Genomic DNA, 13,265 nt, shown 5'->3' with positions numbered 1-13,265 from the left:
TCGCTCCGCGGCCCCCGGCCGGTTGCCCCGCACGTACCTCGCAGCCCCGGCACGAAGGACGCCGCCCGTAGGAACCCAGCAGGAACCGTCACTGTTATTGTGCGTTGACAAGGGCGAAATGGAGAACAGCAGCCGGCGGAGCACGGGCACGACCGGGCTGCTGTCATTGAACCGAGTCCCGAGCGATGCACGATGAAGCCATCCCCGGCAGACGAGACACCGAAGTCGGTTCGTAACGATGAAACGTGACCGTGTGGTTCTTGAGCCGCCGCCGCCGCGCTCCGCCCCGTGCCCCTCCCTTCTTCCAGTCCATTCACGACCAGCCCTGCCCCTTCCGAACTCTTTATTTTACAATCAACTCGAAACACAAGCTTTTTGTCAACTCACGGGTTTCAGACTCTGCTACAGCGCATGGATAGAGATGACTTTAACAACCACCTGTGGAAAACACACATTTGTATCACGCAGCAGCAAGCATCCGCCTCCCCGCTTCTGCTGTGCCAACTAATCCAAAGGAGGAAACACCCCCAGTACTGGAATCACAGTGTCTCTTTAAGGCAGAGCCTCATATGCAGAGACAACACCATCTCAGCTACAAATGCTCCTGCATCGATCCCATTTATCTTCACTAGAAGGGGTGCGGCACAGAGTTTGTGTTCCAAGTTACTCCCTAAAGCTCAAGATGTTTCTTTCCTTCTTTCTCTCCACAGAAAAGTCACTTTGGTGACTTCTGCATGGAAGCAGAGACAATTCTCGGTGGGTAAAGTGCCACCTTTAAACACGTAAGAAAATTAAAACAAACAAACAAAACCCCAATTCACTAAGTTAGTAGCGGCAAAATCCCCAGAAAGGAAATAAAAATGTACATCTCTATCCCACTGTGCTGTCAGACTGGTTGTTGTGTTCCATTTACATCATGACTAGCCAGGTCCGTGATAAAAACAAGAAAGTAACCATGAAATAAATAGCTGTTGACACTAGTGGGATCCCAGGGGTGTTATAACTCATCATTTTTCCTGCCTTCTCCTCCAGCTTCTCTCTTCTCTTCTTTGGACCCTGTGTAATGAAGTAAACTCAGTCACACACCACAACAGTGTTTACACCGTACAAAGCAGGCCCTGTCGTGCATGGTACAGAGGTCAGGGGGAAGCTCTGGGGACTGACACTCAGCTTCAAGGAGCTGAAGCCATTCCTGCCCTGCTGCGGAGAACACCACCGTCCCCACAACGAGCATAGCAGAACAAACACACGCCTGCACATCAGCTCCTCAGCAGAGGACGCTGAGCTCTGCAGCCACAGGGCTGGCTATGAACAGCAGCCACACAGGCAGCTGCTGGGGCATGAGGCAGCAACAGGCCAGAACTTCATGCTGAACCCTGAAGAGGTGGGAGCAGCAAGGAACCCAAATTGTTGTCTTCCTCCTGGCGCAATTAACAACTGATCTGCAACTGGGGCTTCTATCACCCTACTGCCTCCCACAGCTAAAAACAGGGGAAGGAGCACAGGGACTGCTTGCACTTGTAGCTACAGAGTTTCAGGCCGTTAGTCAAACATTTACCCACCAGCGTCTGATCCAGGCTCACTGTCTATTGCTACTTGCTCGGCTGCAGGAGGTTCCACGGCTGGACCAATATCCTCAAGTTTGTCTATGTCTAAAGCAGAAACAAACAAAAGTGAAGGGACAATACACAGCGGGCGAGTTGCAGGCAGATGAGGCCACCAGCGGCAAGGTTTACAAACAAGCTGTGGTGGGGTCTCCTACTCAGGCCAGAGGAGCCAGCAGGGAACTCTGCTGCCAAACAGCTGCCAGATGTCAAAGGACCAGCGTGCTCAGAACCCGAGGTTCTGACACAGCTCAGAAAGTCTTCCTGCCCCAGGAGATTTTTTTCTTGTCTGGGGTCCATCTAAGCCAGAAACCTTCCTCATTCTGTTCTTTGACATAGGACAGGACATGAGTAGTTGGCTCTGGACACCCAGAACACAACTGATGGCTTATCCTTCTTCTAAGGCAGCCAGCCAGTGCGACAGATACTGATTAACCCTCACAGGAAGTTTATAAATACTTTCTGTTCCCTCACAGAAAACCACCCAAGCCAATGGTGAGGGGAAAAGGACACTGCCACAGCTAGATTTTCCCAGCTACCTCTGAAAATTAAGAGAAGGATGATTTATTCCTACAGTTAACTATTGTCTTCATTTATTTAGCTCCCTTTCACTGGAGATATGAACATGTTACACTGGGGGGAGTCACCCGGAAGGGACTGATCACTGCTCGGGCAGGTGGTGAGCAATTGTACTGTGCATCACTTGTATTTTCTGAGCTGTCATTTCTTCTCTTGTTGTTTCCTGTTATTATTATTGTTGGTATTATTTCTATTATCACTTTATTTTACTTTGATTATTAAACTGTTCTTATCTCAACCTGTGGGGTTTACTTGCTTTCGATTCTCCTCCCGATGCTGCCCTGGGTGCGGAAGGGGGGAATGAGCGAATTACTGTGTGGTGCAGAGTTACCAGCTAGGTCTAAACCACAACAGAGGTACATACACATCCCCCACCCAGTCCTTACCTTCGTGTTTCCCCTCCGTGGGAGGGATAGTGCTCTCGGGCTCAGAGGCTGCTGTAGCATTCTTGCCTGAATCAGTTTTCGTTGTGTTCTTCTCCTTTCTGGGCTTGGGTTTTGCAAACTTGGCCTTATTCAGAAGATACTGCACTTCCCTGTCCAGGGCTGCGATCTTGAGCTCTATATCTTTTGACAGCAGGACAGGTTTCTCAGTGGGAGAGAGCTTGTTCTGTTCAGCCAGCGTCTCGTTTTTCCAGATCTGCAGGAATGAGAGGGAAAAAGTGCTTTTAAATCCTTTGGCTCCCAGGAACCCCTGTATATTGCAGTATCTCAAAGTCACTGCTCCTGGACCTTCTAACTTACTCAGGATAACACTGTTCCCTACTACACTTCCATCAGCTTCTTCGTTACCCAGATGTAGGGCAAAACAAAGAAACAAACCCCTCAAAACCCAGCGACTGCTGTTAAAACCTGTCACTGGGTACGGTCGTAACCACCACTCCTGGAGACAACTCTCTAAATGCAACTCAAAACCCGTTATCTCCCCAAAGCAGTCTGGGGTCAAGCTGGGCATTAGAAAATGCTAGAATGCACAGAAGGTTTGCTGGTGGCACAGAAACAAAACGTGCACAATCTATCCCATGGCCTTCAGAGGAAGGACAGGACACAGAACCCAAACTGCCTCCCTCACCCTCCACAGGAACCGTTTGATCCTTCATTACCGTTGTTTCGTTGATGGCTTTTTCCAGTGTACTCAGTTCCACTTCTGTGAATATCTGGTCAGACTCTGGAATCATTCGGGCTCCCCTTAAAGATGAGAAGTTTACTTTTGTAAAACCAAACAGACTGTACCTGGGCAACTTAAGTGTTTACAGCTCCAGTCAGCACAGTAACAGCAAGCCACTGCACACACCAGGCAATTAGTCCATTTTACATTTATGTCTCTTGCATCTAGAGGAAACACAGACCTAACCGATCTCTGGATGCTAAGAATGGAATAGAGAGCCAGCAAATGCAGCTGTCGCGAGATCAGAAAAACAGGGAAGACAGAAAAGGCTGAGGCCATAGGACCAAGAGGGAAAAATCTGCTTGCAAACGGTGTGTAGAGTGTTGGAGACTTCCCGTCCCCCCGCCTTAAACAGAACATGGTTTGTCAACGGGCTCTGCACAGGGTTTTGGCCACCTTTTCTCAGGAAGCACTAGTGACTTTCAGACCACACTCAATCTGGCCGCATTCTGTTGGCAACTCTTACATTACCAGCTGCACAACTCTCCTTCCCAACAGCTTGCTCTTACTTGAGAAAGATGGTTGAGTGGTTGAGCAGACTTTCCAGGGCAGCCAGGCGTTCCGGCCACTTCCTCCTTTCCTCGACACGGAAGAAGAGATTCCTACAAAGCTTTTTCAGTTCTGAAAGCTTGTCTTTCAGCTCCTGCAAATAGGGCAGAGGGGAAAGGAGACAATCAGTCTAACACTGTAAACCTCAGAAGTTCAAACTGCCGGATCTCTCATTCTCTCTAACAAATACACTTTTTCAATACAGTAAAGAGCCATGTGACTAAGCTGTATGTGGAATTAACAGGTTACTGATGAAGCTGTTCCAGATGCACCCCTGGCTGCAAGAACTTCTTATTTTGTTCTATGCATAATGCACAGGGAAAACAAGAGACTTGCAAAAACCAGATCACAAAGGATCGGATTGGACTGATGCTCGGTCAGCCTGTTGGTCATTTCCGTGTCAGAGACAGCACCTGGTATCCTGAATACACATGGCAGTACCTTAGTTGCAGCTGCATAACCCTCCTCCTCCATCCAACTGGAAGCCTCGCTAAGCTTTCTGGAAATCTCTTCTCTCTGCTCCTCTGTTGACACAAACTGATATTCCTCTTGGTAAAGCTTGTCCTGCAATGAACAAAGCAAGTGCTCCTGTCAAATACCACTCAGCGTGGAAGCATAAACCCACCCGGTCACCCCCTTGCAACTGGGCTGGACCATGGACTCCTGGAGCGCTGCCTGTACTGGCCAGGAGATCCTCACTCAACCCGCCCAAATCCGAGCTCCTGCTCCCAGCATTACCAGGAGCACGGTGGTAACAAAGCAGGTGCATAGACACGTGTACATCAGGCATGCAATGGTAAAGCTGCAAGAACTGTAATTTCACATGCACTTAACATTAGCTGCCTCTTCTGCACAGCAGCTCTTGAGAAGCTGTAGCTTCTCTACAGCCTGAGTGCAAGTATTCCAAAACACACAGTTAAGGACAGAGAAGAGATGATGTGAACCTAAAGTTTAACGTGTCGGACACACTCAAGGAAAGTCTTCCTCTTATATAAAGTCCCCGTGTGCTTGGCAAGCCTAGAGGTAGCAGAAAAATGACTGAAAGATGAAAGGTGGGGTCTTCAAAACGTCCCCCCCCGGCATTCAGATCAGCCAAGCTGCACAGGACACTTCTACCTGCTCTCCAGGCATTGTCATTTCTTTATAGCCCTGTCTTACCTGGGTCTCAAAGATGAATGACTCCAAGCTGTTGGCCGATTTCTCTCTTTCCTGTTTCTCTAGATCTCTGACCGTCAAGTCTTGGAGTCTAGCACACAAAGAGAACAGAAATCAATGGTAGCAAGTGCCTTCAGCTGAGCAGCACATCATATGCATCAGCTTCTGATGAAAGCAGCGCTACGTGAGCCACCACCAATTCCAAGGCAATTCACTTCCTTTATCTGGAACTTTAACCCAGCAGAGCCTTTCAAACATACTTTTTCATCGAGCTCTTCAGTTCATCCTCCAGCAGGTCAGGCACATCGTTTACATCCAGCTCCATGGTGATCTCATGGACAAGCTTCTGCTTCTTGGGTGCTTTGACTTTCTTCTCTTCCTCCGTTTTGGTAACTGTGCTGTCACTGGAACTTTTGGACGGTTCTTCCTCTTTCACAGTTTCTCTGCTTCCTTTGGGATCCTGTAACAGTAAAAGTACATTCTCAGGCAAGGGCACAGATTTGGTGGGTTTTCCAACATTTTCCAGAGCAGGACAGAAACAGGGAGAGTTCTCCTGAGAAAATTCCACTTCTCAGTCACTGAAATCACAGTCCTGTTCCTTCAATCTGATGCTCACCTGAGACTCCAGCTTCTCGCCTTCTTCCTTTTTCTGGGACTCTGCTCTGGGAGGGGCAGTTTCTGCCTGATCTGGAGGCTGCTGCTTCTCTTCTCCCTGCTCTTCACCGGCATCTTCTGCACTGCTTTTCTGGTCTTGTTTCTCCCCTTGCTCTTCTTTCCCTGTTTCTGCTAGGCTCTCTTCTTCTTCCTGGTCATCACAGGCAAGCAAAGGGGAACCAAAACACGTTTTTTATATGTAGAAATTCCATGCAAATGTTTGTTTCACAGATGAGAGAACTCTGCAAAAACTGCACATAAAGCAAGGAGCCCTCTAGACACCTGCACAGGTAACACACAGGCTGAAGCCCATCCAGAGAGCACCAGGACAATCTAGAAATGAGAGACTTCCCCAGAAACGAGTCCTGGAACATTAGTCCACCCCAGCTGGACTTGCCAGCAAAGGATCACAAGCTTCTTTGAAGGCACACTACGTGAAACTCAAGAGGAATACAGCACTTTCTGAAAACATTTAAACTCCTGCTGTGCTGTCAGACACCTTTAGTTCTGATCACACCAATCACTGCCTCTTCAGGAGCCAGAGCAAGACCTGCAGGCTCCCTCCCACCGACTGGGACTCACCTGAACCGGGTCCGTCAGGTTCTCTCCGGTCTCTGCTGCTGGGCCACCACCCCCAAACAGGCTTGAGATGGTGTTTCCAAGTTCTGCCAACAAGAGACAAAAACCATCCAGAATATTATGTTTCCAAAGGATGATCAAAGTCATTTTCAGCCCTCAGTTCTTCCCCTCAGAGCCCTAACGATCACCAAGGAGCTCTCTTGGTGGTATAAGTTAGCTCCCTACACTCCAGAAACTCATCCTTCCCTGGCCTCACTCTGTGGTTTTGTGTGCATAAAGCAGGGTCTCTACCACTGCTGAAACATGACCCAAAATTTGCAATTTCAATCAAAACGCTTCAAGCTCCAACCTGTGGCTGCAGGAGCCATCCCTGCACCTCCCCTTCACATTCAAACACACAGATATAGGGAAACTCTGTGCTCTAAAATCAGAGCAATGCAAAGCACAGATCAGGGCATCACAACCCAGGCAAGATGGAAGAATGCTGTGGGGCTGTGGTTGCAGGACTTCCCTTTGGGACAGACCTCCTGAAATCAGCAGCTGTGGCTGAACAAAGAGGAAACAGCTCCTGGTTTGCAAGTTGCAATGAGTACCATGGTCACCTTTGGAGCGTATGACACCTCAGAGCTCCTGGCAGCACCCAGCAGCCATTCAAAAGAGCTTTAAAGTATTTTGGAGCTGCTTGCACCATCAGAGGCTATGGCTAACTGCTTCACTTTCACACCCCAAACCCAAGGAAATCGTGTGCTTGCAGTTGTCTCAGCCGCTCCAGGGAAACCACAACTCTAAGTATGAATACCAAAGTTCAGCATTTACTTGTCAGTGTCGATTCCTCCTCCAGCTTGTCTTCTACCAAGGTCTCAAACACAGATTCCACCTGAAAGAGGAGCACAGAACTAGTTTTAAGCAGGGACCAGCAACATCAGAGAGAGGGACAGAACTACACACAGGCTGACAAACATCACAACAGCGTGGTGCTCACCCGGTCAAGACTTAGAACTCCACTCTCATCCATGTTGAAGTGAGCTTTGATGCCTTTGGATTCATAATCCGAGTGCTTCTTGAAACTGTCTCCAACTCCTTTTAGCCTCACTGTAGTGAGATTGAGAGAACCAAAAACCCTGACAACACAAAGAACAGAGAGAAAACTCAGGATAACAATGCTGCAGAACATCTAAACACCTCCCACACACATCTGCAGTGATGAACAACTGCACAAAGCAAGGAAGTGGCACGGTTTGGTTTGCTAAAGTGCAGAGAGATCTGGGCTCAACTCACTGCATGTCATCCTGGTTCAGGAAAGACAGATCTCCATAGTTGACATAGAACTCAAAGTCATCCGTGTAGCGGTTGAAAGTGATGACTTTGCGCTGTGGGTAGGGTGCCATGCGCTGGAACAAAATCCTCTTGTTGTGCTTTAAACTCCTGGATTTATCATCCTCCTCAACTTCACGAGTAAACTCCACCTGCATCACCAACAGAAAATACATCTCAGCAACTGCAAACTTCCCCAACAGCATCTCGCATCAGACGTTTCCATAGCATTTGGCTGTTCTGCCTCATGCAAAAGTCGGGGGACAGGCAAGTGTTTCTCAGCATTTGATGTTCCCATGCACCTGGCTTCTTGGATATAGCACTTGTACAACACAGAGGATTTTCTTCTGCTTGCTTTATTAGATTGGCACAAAGATTTCCAAAGCTTCCTTCTTGGAAGGGAACTGGAAGGTTGCCTGGACCATGTCCCCCAGCACAGCCCCGTTTACCCAGACCCTGAACACAAGAAAGCCAAGGGTTACCTGGATAGGAAACACAGCAGCATCCCGAACCACGAAAGGCTTCACCTTAAAGGCTTTGCTCAGAGCAGCTGCCTGGTAGACTGCACCCATAGCAGCAGCCTCATCTGCATTGATATTCTTGCCCAGTTCTTCTCTATGGAGCAAAAAGCAACAGGCATCAGCTTTGCAACCGCTGCTGCAAGCAGCAAGTTGTCAGTAGGAGAGAGACTAGAAGGGGGCCTCACATACTCACTTGCCCACAGCTTTCAGCAAAACCTCCTGCACTTTGGGGACCCGTGTGGCACCGCCAACTAGAATCACCTGGTCAATTCCATCCTAGGGATTGGAAACAGTCACCTTGTCTTGAGAAAGCAATTTTGGAAAGCTAAGTTCAGGGCTTCCTTTTGCTCCTTCCCTGGTCACCACATACTGATGTGGTGCTCTGAGAACACCCACGCTACATCCTGCACTCCCAGGGCAGGTTGAGGCCTGACACATCTCAGACAGGCTGACAAGAGGCATGCCAACAGCAGGAAGCTGCAGTCAGGCCTGTCAAACAGGCACACAATGACTGCTGCTTTAAATCACTTGCTTCAAAATTACACAGATCATAGTTTAAAGCTGGAAGAGCCAGTGACTCAGAAAGCAAGCTGGACCAGAACAGACAAAACCCAGACTTTGAGAGGTGACTCAGTGTCCTGCATTGCATACCAGAGCCAAAAGATGCTCAAGAGTGCCCTGGCACCTTGGAAGCGAGCATTTAACAATGCATTAAGTCTCTCCAAACGATTACATTGCATTTGGCCCACCTGCAGTCCACAGCAGGGTTTCTAAAGGGAGCACTCAAAGGGGAAGCCTGAACAGCAGTAGCTCCGTATCCAGGCTCTTGGAGTTAAAACTTCATGAGCAAGACCAGAACAGCCCAAGAGTAAAGCTTTTTAACTGAAAGAACCCCCTCCTCTGAGCCCTTCATTTCTGGTGGGTAGCACAGGGAGCCGTGACGGGCTCCTGTTTAACATTGCAACAAGTAAATTCTCTGCAGCACCAACACCACCCTGTGACAACAGCAGGCATCTGTACCTGCCAGCAGTGCTGACATGCTCACTGATGCCTCAATCACAGTGCAACAGCAGCTCCTCACGTATTAACTATAGGCTTGTTAATGCGCTCTCTGAAACGTACCAGGCTCATCTCTGCGCTGCTCAGAGCCTGCTGCACAGGTCCTGGGACTCGCTGGAACAAGTCAGAACACAAATCCTCAAATTCTTGCCTCGAGACCTTGGCCTTGAAGTCGATGTCATCCAGTAATCCCTCAATCTGTCCGGAAAAAAACACAGCCAGTGAAATTATTGGTGGTGTATTCTCTTTGCCTGACTTGCCCAGTGTGCAAAAAGTGCCAGCTTCCTCAACGCACCAAGGACCTGAACCCTGCCATTGCTCAGGTGACCAGTGCTGCCCCTGCCAGCCCTCCAGAACAGCAGGAGCAATGCACCTCAGCACACCGTTCCTGCAGAGAGACAGCCTTCCCAAATCATTGTCTTTGCCCCAGCCCCTGCTCAGTCCTACCAAAGCAAAAAGGCAGAAGGCCAGACCTGTGCCATGTGGTCAGCATTGGCGCTCAGGACAGTTTTCAGGCGGTTGGCCTCCTTCAGGAGTTTGGCCATGGCCCGCGGATTCTTTCGGACATCTTTTGAAGGGTGCTGATCATTAAAGAGTTTTGCCAAGTAGTTCCGGAGACGAAGCTCCATCTCTAAACCTCCAAGAGTACGGTCAAACCTGAGCAAAAGAACAAGCCGAGATGTAAAGATGTAACTTAAACAGAGCTGAAACACAAACAAACTTATTTCACAAATATGCAGAGCAGCAAGCGGTCAAAAGTAGCTGCATTATTATCAGCTGTGATGGACTGTGAAAAAATAAAGGTTGTTCCAGAAATAACACATTACAATGAAACAAAGAAAAGAAGGATTCACCACAACAGCCTCTGAGCAGGAAACGTCATTATGTTTACGGTAAAGGCCTTATTGCCAAGCACGTCAAACAGCTGAGAAGCCAATGGACAACTGCCTCAGGTCCCAGGTATTTTCTTGGCAAGAGCAGCGTAAGTACTTTGGAGTTAAAATTGCTGGGCTGGCTATTCGCAGCACCCCGCTCCGTGTCGTGTGTGCACTGTGGTTCCGTTCTCCTCTAGAAGGACATTCCACTTCTCCAAACTGACACAAGATTATATGACATGGAATTATGCTTCCATGGCTTGAGGTTATCAAAAAGCAAGCCTGAAGCAAACTAGGTACACTGGTTCCCTCCTGGGCTCTTGTAAGTTCTCAGTTATCTGCCGCACAAGACAGCGATACCAGAGTTATTACCAACCGGAGCCCTCTTGCTCCAAGCATTTCCCATGTTGCCACCCAAATTACTGTGCTGAAGCCTCACTGCCAAATCCTACATTTAGAAGAGACCGTGAAAAAAGTGGTTTCTTTCCTGAGACCTGCAGGTTTTGTGCAACTCGTGTTGAATTCTTACCCAATGCCCTGGATCTGCAATTGAGGCTGGGTTCCCGAGTCCTTAGTTTTCACTGTCTGATACGTAACAATAGTACAAACGGTGCTTCCTGCTCCCATGTCGTAAAACATGATATTCTGAAAAGAGAAGCTGGGACGGTGAAGCAGAAACACCTGGATATCCCCCATGAATAAGGAAAGAACCCACGGCCTTCTAAGCTTGACAGAGGCCAAGACTATCCGCTCCCTGGACTGGCTTTATACCCTTATGACAGGACTCGTACTTTGATCAAACCCAGGAGATGTTCAGGGTCACGCTTGTCACGAGCAGACAAGAAAGCTTTAAATCATCCATTTCACAGATCAAAACCCAAAGCTTTGCTCTTTAAAAGGTTCTTCTTTGCCTTGCTGCTGAGCACGTGAAAACAGAGGAGACTGACTGACTAGCAGAGTCCGCTTTAACTCAAGTGCTTTTGATTTTAGCTGCTGCACTTCCTCCCCCACATGCAGGCATTTGCTCTGGACTCTCTGTATCTACCAAATGTACCTACCTGGGCAGTGGCATTGATGTCTTTCCTCCTAAAAACTCCATAGTTCAGCGCCACAGCCGTGTTGTCGTTGATCAGCTGCAGCACCTTCAGGTCAGCCATGCGAGCTTCTTCTCTCCGCCTGGTTGAAATAGGCAGGAACCGTGATCACTGCGTCCTTGATGGGCTGCTCTGAAAGAGTCACAGGGAACACGTTTTTCCACCAGCAAAGCAACGTGGCAAAGACTCATTATAATGGGGTGGTGGTGGCAAAGCCAGAGAGTCCAAGGTAAAGACTCGTACAGAATCAATCCTGCAGCAGCAACCAGGATCATTAGAGACAAAACTCTGTCCAAGCAGACTTTGCGGATTCTTGCACAGCTGCGTTTCTGCTGACCTGTCTTTCACATGTTAGGATACTCCTCAATGCTCTGGAATACCTTCAAATATTACCCTTACAGAGTCTTACTTTAGCACTGGATTCCATTCATTCCCCAGACCAAAAAGTCTTTGGGCTGGCTTTAGTATCGCTAACCAAACAACACACAGCCTCCCAGTAATGATCATGCAAGTCAAACTTGTCAACCAAAACACACTCGATTTCCATTACTGCACTACTTCAGTAGCAACACAGCATGAAAAATGCATGAGCCTCTGCTTATCCCTTGGCAAGTTTGCACCAGTTTTGCTTTTTAACTGTAGCTCAGCCCTAGCAGAAGGTCTCCATCCAGACTGGTCACAACACAAACTTCAACAGAGCCATTTCCACCCGTCCTGGCGGTTACCTACCAACACACCTCCACTCAAGTCACACGCACGAGCAAGGAAACACTTCACTCTTTGTAGAAGACTGCCCGTAAGGTTCCTGCACTGCAAAGCTGGGTGGGAGCTGGGGTGCCCCCCCCCAATATAACTAAGACCCCAAAGTTTTATATTAGAAACAAATCATGACTCCATAGCTGCTAAGGTCTACAGCCGAAGAGACTCAACATCCTGTTTACAAAGCCTGTGGGTTTTCAAACACCTTTGGTCCCTACTCAAATCCTATGTGATACAACAAACACACACGTGGATACTGCAAAGAAACAGTTAAAGCCTTCCAACCTGCAAATTCCTCAGCCAGACCCCGTGAATAGTTCAGGACCATCCCCAGCATCTCCTCTGGAGAATACTGTATCGTCCTACAAGAAACAGACAGGAAAGAGAATTACAGCAACAAGAGCCAGCTGTAGTAGCCTGGTAGCCAAAGCCCACGAGGAACCCCGGAGCAGCCACTTACGGGGACAGTTTGAAGATAACGGTCTGCCTTTTCTCATCCTTCACCAGGTCGTGCTCTGGGAAGCGGGATTGGTACAGCACCACGTGGGGGTTATCCATACGCTTACCCAGCAGATCCTGAAAGTACCTGAATGCCACCCTGGGGGTCCTTATGGACTGCAGAAAGAGGAAGCACATCACCCACCTGCACTGCTTCGGCTTTGGGTCAGACAAACCTCTCCCAAGCTATGTGGTGAACAACCCTTGCTATGGGAGTTGGGAGCATGAGACTGGTGCACAACGAGCCAGTAACACACCAAGGAGATGGGAAGTACAGGACAAGACATAAAACTTCCTAACTCAGACACTTATCACGAAGAAGCCAGTAGTGGGAACACGCATTCTGCATGTGGGAACTGCAACTGGCACAATAAGCAACAAGAACTCACCATTCCCAGTGCACTGTCACCAAAGAGACGTTCGTTCTCCTTCAAAGCAACAGCCACAGGTGTTTTCCTTCGTGACTCCCTGTGTGGAGAAAGACAAATGAACCAGTTGAAACAGGTGAACGTTCCATAAGGAGTCCCCAGCGAGGAAGGGTGCTGCTTCCATTCCAGAAAAGCCAAGGGAATGTGCTCAGATAGGATCTTTGGAGAAGGAAGCCTCTGTTCACCTGAAGGGCTGCAATAGCAGCACCTCCCTTCAGAGCTTCCACACCTCCTCGTGTCCCTCATGACATGGGCAAACCACGTAACCACGTGCTTTACCAAAACACGGACAGACAGCTTTTAAGTTCACAGTCGGAGCCATGGGGGACACACTTACTTTTCGCGTAACACATGGGAACTCAGGAAGAGGCGACTCCCTTCCACTCCGATTCACGTATTAGCACACCAGTGAGCGCCTCACCACCCTCAC

At 48.6% G+C, this 13,265-nt stretch overlaps 1 protein-coding gene across 1 annotated transcript; it reads right to left on the bottom strand.

The window, feature by feature from the left end:
- Window positions 1–997: 997 nt before the first annotated feature.
- Window positions 998–12,875, bottom strand: HYOU1 (hypoxia up-regulated 1; the record flags this gene model as incomplete). The annotated part of the gene is given in 24 exon segments (XM_010019957.1): window positions 998–1,056; window positions 1,563–1,646; window positions 2,570–2,822; window positions 3,286–3,370; window positions 3,860–3,993; window positions 4,341–4,463; window positions 5,058–5,145; window positions 5,315–5,514; window positions 5,671–5,859; window positions 6,291–6,373; window positions 7,104–7,164; window positions 7,270–7,408; window positions 7,566–7,753; window positions 8,084–8,216; window positions 8,316–8,398; window positions 9,245–9,379; window positions 9,655–9,838; window positions 10,586–10,714; window positions 11,115–11,146; window positions 11,148–11,220; window positions 11,222–11,282; window positions 12,195–12,271; window positions 12,370–12,524; window positions 12,797–12,875. Coding segments are annotated over 24 exon segments (2,827 nt in total), but the record flags the coding sequence as incomplete, so codon positions are not given.
- Between the last annotated feature and the right edge of the window lie 390 nt (window positions 12,876–13,265).

This window comes from Nestor notabilis, unplaced genomic scaffold (genome assembly GCF_000696875.1).
Source record: "Nestor notabilis isolate BGI_N333 unplaced genomic scaffold, ASM69687v1 scaffold11640, whole genome shotgun sequence".
Taxonomy (NCBI): domain Eukaryota; kingdom Metazoa; phylum Chordata; class Aves; order Psittaciformes; family Psittacidae; genus Nestor; species Nestor notabilis.
This window is presented reverse-complemented; position numbering and strand designations above follow the sequence as displayed.